The sequence below is a fragment of the Bufo bufo genome, chromosome 3 (assembly GCF_905171765.1).
Source record: "Bufo bufo chromosome 3, aBufBuf1.1, whole genome shotgun sequence".
Lineage (NCBI taxonomy): Eukaryota > Metazoa > Chordata > Amphibia > Anura > Bufonidae > Bufo > Bufo bufo.
In genome coordinates, this window is record NC_053391.1 from 689864538 (window position 1) to 689883835 (window position 19298).

Sequence of the window (19298 nt, forward strand, 5' to 3'; positions counted from 1 at the left end):
ATTATATGTGTACGGTATGTATACATGTCTGTATTATATGTGTATGTGCGGTATGTATACATGTGTCTGTGTATTATATGTGTGTACGGTATGTATACATGTCTGTATTATGTGTGTACGGTATGTATACATGTCTGTATTATATGTGTGTACGGTATGTATACATGTCTGTATTATATGTGTGTACGGTATGTATACATGTCTGTATTATGTGTGTACGGTATGTATACATGTCTGTATTATATGTGTGTACGGTATGTATACATGTCTGTATTATATGTGTGTACGGTATGTATACATGTCTGTATTATATGTGTATGTGCGGCATGTACACATGTGTCTGTGTATTATATGTGTGTACGGTATGTATACATGTCTGTATTATGTGTGTACGGTATGTATACATGTCTGTATTATATGTGTGTACGGTATGTATACATGTCTGTATTATATGTGTGTACGGTATGTATACATGTCTGTATTATATGTGTGTACACATGTGTCTGTGTATTATATGTGTGTACGGTATGTATACGTGTGTCTGTGTATTATATGTGTGTACGGTATGTATACGTGTGTCTGTGTATTATATGTGTGTACGGTATGTATACATGTCTGTATTATGTGTGTACGGTATGTATACATGTCTGTATTATGTGTGTGTACACATGTGTCTGTGTATTATATGTGTATGTGCGGTATGTATACATGTGTCTGTGTATTATATGTGTGTACGGTATGTATACATGTCTGTATTATATGTGTGTACGGTATGTATACATGTCTGTATTATGTGTGTACGGTATGTATACATGTCTGTATTATATGTGTGTACGGTATGTATACATGTCTGTATTATATGTGTGTACGGTATGTATACATGTCTGTATTATATGTGTGTACGGTATGTATACATGTCTGTATTATATGTGTATGTGCGGCATGTACACATGTGTCTGTGTATTATATGTGTATGTGCGGTATGTATACATGTCTGTATTATGTGTGTACGGTATGTATACATGTCTGTATTATATGTGTGTACGGTATGTATACATGTCTGTATTATGTGTGTACGGTATGTATACATGTCTGTATTATATGTGTGTACGGTATGTATACATGTCTGTATTATATGTGTGTACGGTATGTATACATGTCTGTATTATGTGTGTACGGTATGTATACATGTCTGTATTATATGTGTGTACGGTATGTATACATGTCTGTATTATATGTGTGTACGGTATGTATACATGTCTGTATTATATGTGTATGTGCGGCATGTACACATGTGTCTGTGTATTATATGTGTGTACGGTATGTATACATGTCTGTATTATGTGTGTACGGTATGTATACATGTCTGTATTATATGTGTGTACGGTATGTATACATGTCTGTATTATATGTGTGTACGGTATGTATACATGTCTGTATTATATGTGTGTACACATGTGTCTGTGTATTATATGTGTGTACGGTATGTATACGTGTGTCTGTGTATTATATGTGTGTACGGTATGTATACGTGTGTCTGTGTATTATATGTGTGTACGGTATGTATACATGTCTGTATTATGTGTGTACGGTATGTATACATGTCTGTATTATGTGTGTGTACACATGTGTCTGTGTATTATATGTGTATGTGCGGTATGTATACATGTGTCTGTGTATTATATGTGTGTACGGTATGTATACATGTCTGTATTATATGTATGTGCATAGGACTATACAATTGTTTGGATACATACCTATGTATTTTTGTGTCTGTATGTCTGTCTACAGTCTGTGCTGCATGTATATATGTCTATGGGGTCACTTACTCTGCTGGAATATGCCTGAATTAGACGTAGTTCAGGAGCAGACGGCGGTTACTTGTGCCGCTATCTGCAACTTTGACCCTTTACGCCAGGTCTAAAATTGTGGGTGGGGGAGGGGCGGCAGGTCCGTCTCATTTACCATTTCCTATGCCTGTCTCTATGGGAGGTAAAACCTGCCGAAATTAAAATGAAATTGCAAAAAAAATAATATTATAATTAAAATAACGTTCTAATGTTTTAATTTCCTCTAGTGTCTGCAAAACGCACGCCAAAATTATAAAGAAAATTCAATTTCTCCATTTGAATTTTCTTTTCCAACCTCAGTGCGGGTCATAAGTGTCAAAAATACATGTAAAAATAAATCGACTTTTGTCATTTTACATTTCCACTTTGTCAGTTCATTCTCCTCTTCCTATAGTGGGGTTTTCATGTCAAAATCATAAATCAATTGAAAACACCAAGTAGAAGCTGAAAATAGTAGATTGAGATTTTGATTTCATCTCTTGCAGCTTTTTCCCATTTCAATTTCCATTTTAACGTTGTACTAACGTTCAGATTCATTTCAATGAGCAGCAGTGGGGGGGGGGGGGGGGACGACGACAAAATGCTGTTCTTTAAAGGGATTCTGTCATGAGATTTTAGCCCTATAAGCTATACATATGCCCATGTATACTGACAAGGCGGCGCATGCGCACTTCGCGCAACGAAGCCGCTGCCAGGAGTCCGCGGCGCATCAGGCTGAGCATAGTGCGCAGGCGCTGGATCTGGCGGAGGCGGCGCTGAGGTAAAGAGGGCGGCGATTAAGACTGGGAAGGAGGCGCTGGGCACCAGACGGCCGGGCACCCTGTATTAACTGACGTCCCCTTGGGCACCTTAGGTAGGTTATTGACCGGTTATAAAAACCAGTTTTTTGGGCTAATACAGTCACAAGCAGGTTTAATAAGGCCAGTTTAGGATTCATGTTATTAGTACGGACCTGGCCATATGTATAGTTTATAAGGCTAAAATCTCATGACAGAATCCCTTTAATTCCTGACTGAGCGGACAGTGACTCTGTACGTCCACCAGAGGGCGCTCTGCTTCTCCACATTCCCAACAGCTCACACAGGATGAAGCTTCTCATTCCACTAGATGGCGCTGTAACCGTGAGACCCTAGTGCTGAGTGCATGGGATAAGATCACGAGTCTAATAGATGGCGCCACCCCCTCTTTTTGAGGAGTGAATTATACTAGGATTATGATTATATCGTCAACTCTGCTGCCCTGTTAACCCCCTAGATGCCGTGGTGCCTAATCACCCGCAGCATCTATGGGGTTAATCCGCTCTGCCATACTTGAGTGAGGACGTGGCGGACGTTGCTCCAGAAAAGTGTCAAGAACCTTAAAAAGGCGCAAATTATGGTACCCATGTCATGCGCCTTTTTTTTACATCAGTATAGATTAGTAAATGTCCTTCATTGTGTCTGTGCGACCAAAAATCAGGGGGCGTGACCTGCCGAAACGCGGAGCATCCTCGGCATTGGTGGGAGAGTTCATACCCCCAGGATCAGTATTGATGGCCTACAATAGCGCTCAGCTACCTTCGCCCAGGAACGCAGCTTTAGCGTAGCTGTGTCCTATTCTTGTCCGTGGTGCAGACAAGGACAGGCGTTGTTACAATGGATCCGCGAAAAAAACGGAAGTTACTCCGTGTGCATTCAGTTTCCTTATGTCTGTTCAGCAAAAGAATAGAACACGTCCTATTATTGTCGGCATTACGGACAAGGACAGCGCTGTTCTATCAGGGGCCGGCTGTTCCGTTCTGCAAAATACGGAATGCACACGGACGACATCTGTATTTTTTGTGGATCCATTTTTTGCGGACCGCAAAATACATACGGTCGTGTGCAGGAGCCTTAGGGCTACGATTAATAATCGGGTCAGTATTACGTTACCGTTATTATTAGGGTTGGAGTCCGGATTAGGATCAGTAATAAGGTTAGGGTCCGCCTTAGGCTACATGCACATGACCGTATGTGTTTTGTGGTCCGCAAAAAAAAAACGGATGACATCCATATGCCATCCGTTTTTGTTTTTTTGCGGATCCATTGTAACAATGCCTAAAACGGACAAGAATAGGACATGTTCTTTTTTTCTTGTGGAGCTACGGAACGGACATATTGATGCGGACAGACCACAGTGTGCTATCCGCATTTTTTGCGGACCTATTAAGATGAATGGGTCTGCATCCTATCCGCAAAAAATAACCGGAACGGACACGGAAACAAACAACGTTCGTGTGCATGTAGCCTTAGGGTTATTATTACAGTTAGGGTCAGTATTATGCCTCATGCACACGACCGTTGTTTGTTTTGCGGTCCCCAAAACACGGATGGCGTCCGTGTGTGTTCTGCAATTTGCGGAACGGCACGGACAGCCATTAATATAACTGCCTATTCCTGTCCGCAAAACGCGGACAAGAATAGGACAGGTTACATTTTTTTTTGCGGACCACGGAACGGAGCAACGGATGCGGACAGCTATACGTCTCCATGGTTACAGACTACAAACCTACCCTGCGTAGTCTGACCCAGCCGCCACGTGTTACTCCTCTCCCTCTGTTTCTTCCTGATACCTGCAGACAGCAGAATAGAGAGGCGAGGAATTAACTTTTTGTTTTCTGGAGCCTTGTTCGATCCTAATGTCCGAGCCTCCACGTCTGTCTGTGATTGGTTAGAATTTTTCTTAGCCCCTCCCACATAACGCCATCTGTCATGTGACAGCTTTTACCATAGGAGTGTACTGAGCTGCACAATAAATACGTCTACGATAGAGCGGACGGTACACAGGTCACTATGCATGTGTGCAGTGATGGTCATGTGATTTCCACGTAACCAATGGGAAGAGGTGTGGGGTATGAATGGTATACGGCGTCTCTCATTTCTCCTTGCTTTCTTGGTTACAATAATTTTAAATTCTCCAATTTCTTCCTCCAAGGTCACAACTCACGTCCCCAAAATCCCTAAACAGCCTCTGATGTTGGAGTCTCTGTTACCCTGTTTCCTGAGACTTCCTCATCCCGAGAGTGACGTCACTGAATCTGTGATGTCGTCCAGCCCACTGCCACCAATCAGAACCTCTTCAGAAGGAGGCAAGGACACGCCCCCGAGGAGTCAGGAGTCGGAAGAGGAAATGAGCTTCAGTTCTGACCCGGGCGTGGAGTCCGTGTTCATGACACAGGTCGGTGCAGTTCCATGAAATTGATCACGCCACATCCTCCCATCATGCCTCAGGGTGTATTTCATATTCACCGTACCAAAGGAAGCGCTTGACAACCCCTATTGGGGTTATAATGGTGGCCATATTAGTTGTCGGCTTTACCAGGGATGTACAGTATATAATTCAAAACTTGCAATGTGTGCTATGAGATTGTAGCCTGCAGCACTCTCACCCTCAGTAAAATTCCTTTAATCCGGCACCATGGGACCTAGAATACACCGGATTATCGGAGGTTTTGGATTATTGGAAGCCATACTAAAGGAATTTCACTCTTAATTGGGTTGGTATGATATGATATATGTGTCTGTGAAGATGATGACAGCCGTGAATCCATTAAAGGAGTTCTCTGGGACTACAAAAACATGGCTGCTTTCTCCCAAAAACAGCACCACACCTGTCTACAGGTCGTGTGTGGTATTGCAGCTCAGCTCCACTGACGTGAATGGGGCTGAGCTGTAATATCACACACACAACCTGTGGACAGGTGTGGTGCAGTTTTTGGGAGAAAGCAGCCATGTTTTTTGTAGTCCTGGAGAACCCCTTTAAGTAAGTGAACCCTGAGCGGTTGTGTCCAGAACTTTACAGCTTCCCTGTATATCATTATTTGATGTGCTTGGTTGTCACAGACCCTTCCTTGTAATTATAAGGTGGACACTATACCAGATTCTCCTGCAGAGTCTCTCCACAACCCACACCCAAGAACCACCCCCGAGGAGCGAGAAACAGCAACGGATAAGAAGACAGAACCTAAGATCCCGAAGAAGTTCATAGGCTACGAGGAGCTGTACAATGTGAAGACGGATCCTGCATTCATAGAGCCAGTAGGTGAGTGATGAACATGGGGTGCATGGATTCTGACCCTCCGGCACCACTAGTCAGCAGGGTAGAAGCAGCCTTCACCACATTCTGCAGCTCCGATCACTAACCACTTGTCACGGGTGAAGTTAGCAAATAGCTGGAACTTATAAATAAACATCCGACTGGCTTGATCCCAAACTAAGGAGCTTATAGGTGAGCCCTATAAAACCCTAAGAGCTCTCCCTGACTGCTATGCACATGCAAGGGTCTCTATGGTAGACGATTGCATGCCCGCGTACCTAATACTGTGTGACACCTGAAAACCCTATAATAGTGAGGGGACACGAACACCGGCTCCTTGCACTTAATACGGACGGAGTCAGGGTCACCTAGAATCAAGCCAGCAAGGAAACACAATAAAGTAAAGGACTGAACAAACAGCAGAAGCAGCCTCCAGCAGTGAACACCTCATCAAGGAAGTAGTATAAACCGCAAAGTGAGGCAGTATGGGAGGGAATATAAAGGAAGACGATTAGTCTAAATAAGTGACACCTGGGAGAAGGAAAGGAGATGAGAAAGTGAAACCAAAACAAAGAACATCATACAAGAGGTAGAGAAGAACGTCTGCCAGATCTTCTCACAGAACTGGCGTTGACACCACTCTACAGACAAAGAGCTACAAAATAAAATTACATCTACCTGTAGCCACCACTAGAGGGAGCTCAGGAGCTTACTGCATACATTACACTCAGTAATAACACAGAATGCAGTGAGCTCCCCCTTGTGGAGACCGAATTATATAAAAATATATTAACTGTAGACAAAAAATAATATAAAATATTATAGTAAAAATGAATAGGCGAAGCCTTGGCGCCTCCTGGAGTAGCCCTTTAAATGTCCTCCTCTCCAGGTTGATGCCTGTATGTCCCATATAACACAAGGGTTAAATACCCATTTATTACAGGTATACAGAACAATGTGCGAGCCCTGGAATATGCGCTGAGACATCTGCTTGTCTACAGAGACTACAAACCGAGACTGCACAGTGTCCAGAAGCCGTACGTCCCCGGAGAAAGCAAGGTAAGTCTTCCTGCGTGTTTCAGAAAGGGAGATAAGTGGCGATTACACCGTCCTGATCACTATTTTATACTTTATATGACAAATTATTATACAATTTATAAACACATACATAACACCAGAGCTGCACTCACTATTCTGCTGGTGGAGTCACTGAGTACATACATTACTTATCCTGTACTGACCCTGAGTTACATCCTGTATTATACTCCAGAGCTGCACTCACTATTCTGCTGGTGCAGTCACTGTGTACATACATTACTTATCCTGTACTGATCCTGAGTTACATCCTGTATTATACTCCAGAGCTGCACTCACTATTCTGCTGGTGCAGTCACTGTGTACATACATTACATTACTTATCCTGTACTGATCATGAGTTACATCCTGTATTATACTCCAGAGCTGCATTCACTGTTCTGCTGGTGCAGTCACTGTGTACATACATTACTTATCCTGTACTGATCCTCAGTTACATCCTGTATTATACTCCAGAGCTGCACTCACTATTCTGCTGGTGCAGTCACTGTGTACATACATTACTTATCCTGTACTGATTCTGAGTTACATCCTGTATTATACTCCAGAGCTGCACTCACTATTCTGCTGGTGCAGTCACTGTGTACATACATTACTTATCCTGTACTGATCCTGAGTTACATCCTGTATTATACTCCAGAGCTGCACTCACTATTCTGCTGGTGGAGTCACTCTGTACATACATTACATTACGTATCCTGTACTGATCCTGAGTTACATCCTGTATTATACTCCAGAGCTGCACTCACTATTCTGCTGGTGGAGTCACTCTGTACATACATTACATTACTTATCCTGTACTTGTCACGAGGGTGTCGAGGACCACGCCTGACTCCGTTATACCCGGGGTCAGGAAGTCGCAGCGGTTGGCTGCACGCTCTATTTAAGATAGGGCTGTTTTCCTTATGGTAGCTTTCTGGGTTTGCTTTGCAAACCCTTTTGGCTCACTCAGGGATCCGTAGCTCCTTCTCCTCAGCTGTTCCTTGTCCAGCACTCCCAGACCTCCTTATATTCCTCTCTCACACTTCTCTGGTTGCCAGAGATAGAGCTTCCTGCCTGGACATCTATTCTGACCTTCTGGAGCTGTGTTGCTGCGTTCGCTGGTAGTTGGTCCAGAACGCTACCCTTCAGATCCCTGTTGGACCTTTGTGGTCGCCCACCTGGGTGTATGTGTTTGTCTGTTTTGTCTGTCCTCTCCCTGGTGTTTCCCTCTTAGTGATAGTGGTGTGGACTAGCGATCCCACCGGCCTGTTCACTATCCAGGGCTCATATTAGGGAAAGCCAGGGTTTAGGCACGCAATCGCCGCACGGGTGAGGAACCCGTCTAGGGACGTCAGGGCAGTCAGGTGCCAGCCGCAAGGTGAGTTAGGGGTCACCACCTTTCCCTCTCCCTTGGGCAGGGCTTTCCCTGTTTTCCTCCCTGTGCGTGTCGTCGGTCATTACATTATCTCTGGCCATTTTTTTTTTACCTACTTAGAATCCAGTATGGATCAAATTGCTGCTCTGTCCAAACAATTTCATGGCCTGTCTTTGGAGGTGGTAGGATTGAAGGCGTCGGTCCTCCAGCAACAGCAGCAATTACAACTGACTGCAAGCCCAGCGGTTGCTACTGGTAACCAGGTTGTTGCGGAACCCAAGGTCCCTCTCCCTGACAGATTTTCTGGGGGAAGGGACAAGTTTTTGACATTCCGTGAGGCCTGTAAGTTATATTTTAAACTGCGCCCTTACTCCTCTGGTAATGAAGAACAGCGGGTGGGGGTTGTTATTTCCCTGCTGCAGGGGGACCCGCAGTCCTGGGCGTTCTCTTTACCTACTGATTCCCAGGCTCTTCGGTCAGTGGATGAGTTTTTCGGGGCCTTGGGTCTCATATATGACGACCCTGACCGAGTCGCACTGGCTGAATCAAGATTACGGAGACTCTTACAAGGAGAGCGGCCGGTAGAGGAGTATTGCTCTGAATTCCGTAGGTGGGCTACGGATACCCAATGGAACGACCCGGCTTTCAGGAGTCAGTTCTGCTCTGGGTTATCTGAAAGGGTTAAGGATGCGCTTGCATTATATGAGACCCCCTTTTCCCTTGATGCGGTTATGTCCCTTTCTATCCGAATAGATAGACGCCTTAGGGACAGGTTGAAAAAACCGGAGCAATTGGTAACCCCTCCCAAGCAGCAGTTAGTCTGTACGGACTTAGACGAGCCTATGCAGCTAGGAGGAACTACTCGTCAGGTCCGTCCTCCTGAGGTTCGCCGTAGGCGTGGGGTTTGTCTTTTTTGTGGGGAGAGGGGTCATTTCATTAATGTCTGTCCTTCTTTCCTCAGAAACAAAAGACCGTCGGAAAAACTACTAACCCCAGGCTGTGTGGAGGATGTCAGCCGGGGGGTATATGTTTCCTCCATACGTACATCGCAATTTGTGTTGCCAGCGGTTATTATTTTTGGTGATAAGACGGAGACTATTTCTTTCTTTCTAGACAGTGGAGCAGGGGTAAATTTGATAGATGCCCATTTTGCCCGCACTTTGGGTTTGTCTCTCTGTACTTTACAGAGACCCATTCCCATATTCGCTATTGATTCTGCTCCCCTGTCTCAGAGAAACCTCACGCACATTGTCCATAATTTACACCTTCGGGTAGGGGACCACCATAACGAGATGCTTTCAGGTTATGCTCTGGAGGGGCTTCCCACTCCGGTAGTGCTGGGTCTTCCCTGGTTGGTAGCGCACAATCCAGTGGTGGATTGGCAGGCCAGGGAGATATTGGAGTGGAGTGAGCATTGCAGAGAAAATTGCTTAAATAGCAATTGCTTAGTCGCCTCCATAACTACCCTACCTACATTTATTTCGGACTTTGAGGATGTTTTTTCTGAAAAGGGTTGCCAGAAGTTACCACCTCATCGTCCTTATGATTGCCCGGTTAACCTGATTCCCGGTGCAAACTTACCCAAGACCAGGTTATATAATCTTTCGGGTCCAGAGAGACAAGCCATGAAAGATTATATCTCCGAGAGCTTGGCTAAGGGACACATCAGACCCTCTTCTTCACCCGCGGCTGCAGGGTTTTTCTTCGTTAAAAAGAAAGATGGGGGCCTGCGTCCTTGCTTAGATTTTCGCGAATTAAATCAGATAACCATCCGAGACCCATACCCTCTTCCTCTCATTCCTGACCTGTTTAATCAGATTGCGGGTGCTAGGTGGTTCTCCAAACTTGATCTTAGGGGGGCCTACAATCTGATTAGTATTAAGGAGGGGGATGAGTGGAAGACAGCGTTTAACACCCCTGAGGGGCATTATGAAAATCTAGTCATGCCTTTCGGTCTGACCAATGCTCCTGCCGTCTTTCAACATTTCGTTAATGACATTTTTAGTCATCTAATCGGCAGGTTTGTGGTAATATACCTAGATGATATTTTACTTTATTCGTCTGATCTGAGAACACATGAGGTGCATGTCAGACAAGTACTGCAGGTCCTACGGACGAATGAATTATATGCTAAAATTGAAAAATGTGTCTTCGCCGTTCAGGAGATACAATTCCTGGGTTATTTTTTATCTGCGTCAGGTTTCCGCATGGATCCTAGGAAGGTCCAGGCAATTTTAGATTGGGATCTTCCTGAGAACCTCAAAGCACTACAACGGTTCTTGGGCTTTGCGAATTTCTATAGGAAATTCATTAAAAATTATTCACTTATTGTAAAACCCCTTACTGACATGACTAGGAAGGGGACTGATTTTTCTAAATGGTCTGACGCCGCTAAAGTTGCTTTTTCCTCTCTAAAAGAGAGGTTTACCTCAGCACCTGTACTGGTCCAACCTGATGTCTCTCAGCCTTTTATTGTTGAAGTCGATGCGTCAGAGGTGGGAGTGGGGGCTGTGCTGTCTCAGGGTCCGTCTCCTGGCAAATGGCGTCCTTGTGCTTTCTTTTCTAAAAAACTATCTGCAGCAGAAAAGAACTACGATATTGGCAATAGGGAACTATTAGCTATTAAACTTGCGTTTGAGGAGTGGCGTCATTTCTTAGAGGGGGCAGTCCACCCCGTCACTGTAATTACGGACCACAAAAATCTTCTGTACCTCGAATCAGCTAAGCGTCTCACCCCTAGACAGGCTAGGTGGTCGCTATTTTTTACCAGGTTTAACTTTGTGATTACCTATCGTCCTGGGGCAAAGAACACCAAGGCTGATGCGTTATCTCGTTGTTTCCCTGGAGGGGGTAATGTGAGTGATCCGGTACCCATTCTTCAAAGAGGAGTGGTTGTCTCTGCGGTACACTCTGTTTTGGAGGGGAAGGTGTTAGAGGCTCAGGGGGACGCCCCGGTCTCTTGCCCCTCAGAGAAATTGTTTGTACCGTTGAACTTACGTTTCGAATTATTAAAGGAACATCATAATTCGGCACTTGCTGGGCACCCGGGTAGTAAAGCAACCTTGGAGCTTTTATCTCGTCGTTTTTGGTGGCCAAGGTTGCGTCAGGATGTATTGGATTTTGTGTCTTCTTGCTCTACCTGTGCGCGCGCAAAAGTTTCACATACACGTCCTGCAGGGTCTCTATTACCACTCGTCATTCCCAATAGACCGTGGACACATCTGTCAATGGATTTTATCACTGACTTACCGTTGTCTGCGGGTAAAACAGTTATCTTGGTAGTAGTGGACAGGTTTAGCAAAATGGTACACTTCATTGCGTTACCCGCACTACCTAATGCTAAGACTCTTGCTCAGGTGTTTATCAGTGAAATCGTGAAGCTTCACGGGGTCCCCTCCGATGTTGTTTCGGATCGGGGTACCCAGTTTATTTCTAAATTTTGGAAAGCTTTTTGTTCTCGTTTGGGGGTACACTTGTCCTTTTCCTCAGCTTTCCATCCTCAGTCGAATGGACAGACTGAGCGTACCAACCAAAACCTTGAGACATATCTAAGATGTTTTGTGTCTGAAAACCAAGAGTTGTGGTCATCATATTTACCGTTAGCTGAGTTTGCCATAAATAATCGTCGTCAGGAATCCACTGGAAAGTCACCATTTCTTGGTGCATATGGTTTTCATCCCCAATTCTGTACTTTCAAAGAGGGGGGGTCTTCTGGGGTTCCCGAAGAGGAACGGTTTTCGTCATCTCTTTCATCGGTATGGCAGAAGGTGCAAGCTAACTTGAAAAATATGGGAGGTAAATACAAATGCATGGCTGATAAGAGACGGTCGCCAGGTCCTTACCTAGGAGTGAATGACTATGTGTGGTTGTCTACTAGGAATATTAAATTGAAGGTTCCCTCTTGGAAACTGGGTCCTAGGTTTATTGGCCCTTACAAAATTGTAGCCATCATCAACCCCGTGGCTTTTCGCCTGGAGTTACCTCAGACTTTTAAAATTCATAATGTTTTTCATAAGTCGTTACTCAAAAAATATGTTCCACCTCTAGAACCGTCACCCCCTCATGTTGTCGTGGATGGTAACCTAGAATTTCAGATATCCAAAATTGTTAATTCTCGTCGGGTCCGCCGCTCTCTTCAATATCTGGTGCATTGGAGAGGTTACGGTCCCGAGGAAAGAATGTGGATTCCTGCGTCTGAGGTAAACGCCGACAGGTTAGTTCGGGTTTTTCATGCCTCTCATCCTGAGAGACCTGGTCCTGAGTGTCCGGAGGCCCCTCGTAGAGAGGGGGGTACTGTCACGAGGGTGTCAAGAACCACGCCTGACTCCGTTATACCCGGGGTCAGGAAGTCGCAGCAGTTGGCTGCACGCTCTATGTAAGATAGGGCTGTTTCCTTATGGTAGCTTTCTGGGTTTGCTTAGCAAACCCTTTTGGCTCACTCAGGGATCCGTAGCTCCTTCTCCTCAGCTGTTCCTTGTCCAGCACTCCCAGACCTCCTTATATTCCTCTCTCACACTTCTCTGGTTGCCAGAGATAGAGCTTCCTGCCTGGACATCTATTCTGACCTTCTGGAGCTGTGTTGCTGCGTTCGCTGGTAGTTGGTCCAGAACGCTACTCTCCGGATCCCTGTTGGACCTTTGTGGTCTGCTGTGGTCACCCACCTGGGTGTATGTGTTTGTCTGTATTGTCTGTCCTCTCCCTGGTGTTTCCCTCTTAGTGATAGTGGTGTGGACTAGCGATCCCACCGGCCTGTTCACTATCCAGGGCTCATATTAGGGAAAGCCAGGGCTTTAGGCACGCGATCGCCGCACGGGTGAGGAACCCGTCTAGGGACGTCAGGGCAGTCAGGTGCCAGCCGCAAGGTGAGTTAGGGGTCACCACCTTTCCCTCTCCCTTGGGCAGGGCTTTCCCTGTTTTCCTCCCTGTGCGTGTCGTCGGTCATTACAGTACTGATCCGGAGTTACATCCTGTATTATACTCCAGAGCTGCACTCACTATTCTGCTAGTGCAGTCACTGTGTACATACATTACTTATCCTGTACTGATCCTGCGTTACATCCTGTATTATACTCCAGAGCTGCACTCACTATTCTGCTGGTGGAGTCACTGTGTACATACATTACTTATCCTGTACTGATCCTGATTTACATCCTGTATTATACTCCAGAGCTGCACTCACTGTTCTGCTGGTGCAGTCACTGTGTACATACATTACTTATCCTGTACTGATCCTGAGTTACATCCTGCATTATACTCCAGAGCTGCACTCTCTATTCTGATGGTGCAGTCACTGTGTACATACATTACTTATCCTGTACTGATCTGAGTTACATTCTGCATTATACTCCAGAGCTGCACTCACTATTCTGCTGGTGGAGTCACTGTGTACATACATTACTTATCCTGTACTGATCCTGAGTTACATCCTGTATTATCCTCCAGAGCTGCACTCACTATTCTGCTGGTGCAGTCACTGTGTACATACATTACTTATCCTGTACTGATCTGAGTTACATCCTGCATTATACTCCAGAGCTGCACTCTCTATTCTGATGGTGCAGTCACTGTGTACATACATTACTTATCCTGTACTGATCCGGAGTTACATCCTGTATTATACTCCAGAGCTGCACTCTCTATTCTGATGGTGCAGTCACTGTGTACATACATTACTTATCCTGTACTGATCCTGAGTTACATCCTGCATTATACTCCAGAGCTGCACTCTCTATTCTGCTGGTGGAGTCACTGTGTACATAGCTGTTTAAAGCCACCACTGCGCCTAGAAGGGACATATCCAATCTTGGCATGATGTCCGCTTGTAGTTTAGCTCCGCTGGTCACTGGGAAGGGGGGGGGGGGGTACGTCTCTCATGTTTGCTGCCTCTAGTGTTCACACCCGGAATGTCACATGTAATATCACTTTCTGTAACCGTTACAGTTTGGAGAAGTCCATCCGCCACCTCGGAAGAGTAAGAAGGACGTAGTGGCCGAAGTCTTGACCAGCATGAAGGAGCGGCGCCACCTAATGGAGGTCCCATTGGGTACGTTATAGTCATATAATAGATGAGGCAGAGAACATCTGCGAGGCCCAGTCAGTGACCATTTCTCCTCTGCAGACTCCGCCCTGGAGGAGGGCAGGTCCAGAAAACAGCACAAAGAAGCAGAACTGCTGCTGAAGGAGTTACAGAAGAAATATCAATTCTTCCACCAGGAGGCGGTGAAACGGGCGTTTGAGGTGGAGGCCGGACTCCGGGACACCGCCAGGCAACTGCTACAGGCTCAGAGAAAAGCGGGCGATGTTCACAAGAGGGCAACGACTGGGAAAACCTGAGGAGCAGGGACACCTGGAGAGGAAAAATCACCAAAATGTGTGAACGCCGACTTACAGTTCACTTATATAATTTATCTACATACAAATCAGTCACTAACATTACCGATCGTGTACTGACACACCAGAGCTGCACTCATAATTCTGTAGCTTTAGAGCTGAAATCTCCCAGTATAGTTCAGTGTCTATGTATAATACAGGATGTAACTCGGGATCAATACAAAATAAGTAATGTATGTACACAGTGACTGCACCATCAGAATAGTGAGTGCAGCTCTGGAGTATAATACAGGATGTAACTGAGGATCAGTACAGAATAAGTAATGTTGTGTATGTACACAGTGACTGCACCAGCAGAATAGTGAGTGCAGCTCTGGAGTATAATACAGGATGTAACTCAGGATCAGTACAGGATAAGTAATGTATGCACACAGTGACTCCACCAGCAGAATAGTGAGTACAGCTCTAGAGTATAATACAGGATGTAACTCAGGATCAGTACAGGATAAGTAATGTATGTACACAGTGACTGCACCAGCAGAATAGTGAGTGCAGCTCTGGAGTATAATACAGGATGTAACTCAGGATCAGTACAGGATAAGGAATGTATGTACACAGTGACTGCACCAGCAGAATAGTGAGTGCAGCTCTGGAGTATAATACAGGATGTAACTGAGGGTCAGTACAGGATAAGTAATGTATGTACACAGTGACTGCTCCAGCAGAATAGTGAGTGCAGCTCTGGAGTATAATACAGGATGTAACTCAGGATCAGTACAGGATAAGTAATGTATCTACACAGTGACTGCTCCAGCAGAATAGTGAGTGCAGCTCTGGAGTATAATACAGGATGTAACTCAGGATCAGTACAGGATAAGTAATGTAATGTATGTACACAGTGACTGCACCAGCAGAATAGTGAGTGCAGCTCTGGGGTATAATACAGGATGTAACTGAGGATCAGTACAGGATACGTAATGTAATGTATGTACACAGTGACTGCACCAGCAGAATAGTGAGTGCAGCTCTGGAGTATAATACAGGATGTAACTGAGGATCAGTACAGGATAAGTAATGTATGTACACAGTGACTGCACCAGCAGAATAGTGAGTGCTGCTCTGGAGTATAATACAGGATGTAACTCAGGATCAGTACAGGATAAGTAATGTATGTACACAGTGACTGCACCAGCAGAATAGTGAGTGCAGCTCTGGAGTATAATACAGGATGTAACTCAGGATCAGTACAGGATAAGTAATGTATGTACACAGTGACTCCACCAGCAGAATAGTGAGTGCAGCTCTGGAGTATAATACAGGATGTAGATAGATTCTGTATGTGAGCTGTAAGTTGATGATCAGCAGTGATATAACTGGTTTTATGTATATCAAGTATCCAATGAGAAACTCAGTATTGCTGTAATAAAATATCAGATAAGTTTTTGTTTTGTTTTTCATTTTAAAAACTGCAAGGGGGAATAAATTCTCAGATCTGATTGGTTGCTTTTTCTTAAACAGTTTTATGTGTACAGATTATTGTATATCTGGTAACAGGGAATGACATTCAGAGACTTCAGTCTGAAAGTGTCTTCTCTTCATCTGCTGTGCAGGTAAATTGCCCCCTGTTATCAGCCATTTCAGGGGAGAGGATGACTGTAGGACAGGAGAATACAGTCTATTGCCCCCTGTTATCAGCCATTTCAGGGGAGAGGATGACTGTAGGACAGGAGAATACAATCTATTGCCCCCTGTTATCAGCCATTTCAGGGGAGAGGATGACTGTAGGACAGGAGAATACAATCTATTGCCCCCTGTTATCAGCCATTTCAGGGGAGAGGATGACTGTAGGACAGGAGAATACAGTCTATTGCCCCCTGTTATCAGCCATTTCAGGGGAGAGGATGACTGTAGGACAGGAGAATACAATCTATTGCCCCTATTATCAGCCATTTCAGGGGAGAGGATGACTGTAGGACAGGAGAATACAATCTATTGCTCCCTGTTATCAGCCATTTCAGGGGAGAGGATGACTGTAGGACAGGAGAATACAGTCTATTGCCCCCTGTTATCAGCCATTTCAGGGGAGAGGATGACTGTAGGACAGGAGAATACAGTCTATTGCCCCCTGTTATCAGCCATTTCAGAGGAGAGGATGACTGTAGGACAGGAGAATACAGTCTATTGCTCCCTGTTATCAGCCATTTCAGGGGAGAGGATGACTGTAGGATAGGACAATACAGTATATTGCTCCCTGTTATCAGCCATTTCAGGGGAGAGGATGACTGTAGGACAGGAGAATACAGTCTATTGCCTCCTGTTATCAGCCATTTCAGGGGAGAGGATGACTGTAGGACAGGAGAATACAGTCTATTGCCCCCTGTTATCAGCCATTTCAGGGGAGAGGATGACTGTAGGACAGGAGAATACAGTCTATATCCCCCTGTTATCAGCCATTTCAAGGGAGAGGATGACTGTAGGACAGGAGAATACAGTCTATTGCCCCCTGTTATCAGCCATTTCAGGGGAGAGGATGACTGTAGGACAGGAGAATACAGTCTATTGCCCCTGTTATCAGCCATTTCAGGGGAGGGGATGACTGTAGGACAGGAGAATACAGTCTATTGCCCTCTGTTATCAGCCATTTCAGAGGAGAGGATGACTGTAGGACAGGAGAATACAGTCTATTGCCCCCTGTTATCAGCCATTTCAGGGGAGAGGATGACTGTAGGACAGGAGAATACAGTCTATTGCTCCCTGTTATCAGCCATTTCAGGGGAGAGGATGACTGTAGGACAGGAGAATACAGTCTATTGCCCCCTGTTATCAGCCATTTCAGGGGAGAGGATGACTGTAGGACAGGAGAATACAGTCTATTGCTCCCTGTTATCAGCCATTTCAGGGGAGAGGATGACTGTAGGACAGGAGAGTACAGTCTATTGCTCCCTGTTATCAGCCATTTCAGGGGAGAGGATGACTGTAGGACAGGAGAATACTGTCTATTGCCCCCTGTTATCAGCCATTTCAGGGGAGAGGATGACTGTAGGACAGGAGAATACAGTCTATTGCTCCTTGTTATCAGCCATTTCAGAGGAGAGGATGACTGTAGGACAGGAGAATACAATCTATTGCTCCTGATATCAGCAATTTCAGGGGAGAGGATGACTGTAGGACAGGAGAATACAGTCTATTGCCCCCTGTTATCAGCCATTTCAGGGGAGAGGGTGACTGTAGGACAGGAGAATACAGTCTATATCCCCCTGTTATCAGCCATTTCAGGGGAGAGGATGACTGTAGGACAGGAGAATACAGTCTATTGCCCCCTGTTATCAGCCATTTCAGGGGAGAGGATGACTGTAGGACAGGAGAATACAGTCTATTGCTCCCTGTTATCAGCCATTTCAGGGGAGAGGATGACTGTAGGACAGGAGAATACAGTCTATTGCTCCCTGTTATCAGCCATTTCAGGGGAGAGGATGACTGTAGGACAGGAGAATACAATCTATTGCTCCTGATATCAGCCATTTCAGGGGAGAGGATGACTGTAGGACAGGAGAATACAATCTATTGCTCCTGATATCAGCCATTTCAGGGGAGAGGATGACTGTAGGACAGGAGAATACAGTCTATTGCCCCCTGTTATCAGCCATTTCAGAGGGGAGGATGACTGTAGGACAGGAGAATACAGTCTATTACTCCCTGTTATCAGCCATTTCAGGGGAGAGGATGACTGTAGGACAGGAGAATACAGTCTATTCCCCCTGTTATCAGACATTTCAGGGGAGAGGATGACTGTAGGACAGGAGAATACAGTCTTTTGCCCCCTGTTATCAGCCATTTCAGGGGAGAGGATGACTGTAGGACAGGAGAATACAGTCTATTGCTCCCTGTTATCAGCCATTTCAGGGGAGAGGATGACTGTAGGACAGGAGAATACAATCTATTGCTCCTGATATCAGCCATTTCAGGGGAGAGGATGACTGTAGGACAGGAGAATACTGTCTATTGCCCCCTGTTATCAGCCATTTCAGGGGAGAGGATGACTGTAGGACAGGAGAATACAGTCTATTGCTCCCTGTTATCAGCCATGTCAGGAGAGAGGATGACTGTAGGACAGGAGAATACAGTCTATTGCCCCCTGTTATCAGCCATTTCAGGGGAGAGGATGACTGTAGGACAGGAGAATACAGTCTATTGCCCCCTGTTATCAGCCATTTCAGGGGAGAGGATGACTGTAGGACAGGAGAATACAGTCTATTGCCTCCTGTTATTAGCCATTTCAGGGCAGAGGATGACTGTAGGACAGGAGAATACAATCTATTGCTCCCTGTTATCAGCCATTTCAGGGGAGAGGATGACTGTAGGACAGGAGAATACAGTCTATTGCCTCCTGTTATCAGCCATTTCAGGGGAGAGGATGACTTTAGGACAGGAGAATACAGTCTATTGTTCCCTGTTATCAGCCATTTCAGAGGAGAGGATGACTGTAGGACAGGAGAATACAGGCTATTGCCCCCTGTTATCAGCCATTTCAGAGGAGATAATGACTGTAGGACAGGAGAATACAATCTATTTCTCCCTGTTATCGGCCATTTCAGAGGAGAGGATGACTGTAG

The 19298-nt window shown here is 45.2% G+C and overlaps 1 protein-coding gene across 3 annotated transcripts in view; it reads left to right on the forward strand.

Moving 5' to 3' along the window:
• XRRA1 (X-ray radiation resistance associated 1) overlaps positions 1–14927 on the forward strand; it is a 42750-nt gene extending 27823 nt beyond the window's left edge. For all 3 annotated transcript variants that reach the window (XM_040426542.1, XM_040426544.1, XM_040426543.1), the window contains exons 14-18: positions 4803–5045; positions 5732–5909; positions 6847–6962; positions 14296–14398; positions 14474–14927. In XM_040426542.1, coding sequence (XP_040282476.1) covers positions 4803–5045; positions 5732–5909; positions 6847–6962; positions 14296–14398; positions 14474–14688 — 855 coding nt within the window. In that variant the 3' untranslated portion in view covers positions 14689–14927. The remainder of the gene's footprint in view (positions 1–4802; positions 5046–5731; positions 5910–6846; positions 6963–14295; positions 14399–14473) is intronic.
• The last annotated feature ends 4371 nt before the right edge of the window (positions 14928–19298 follow it).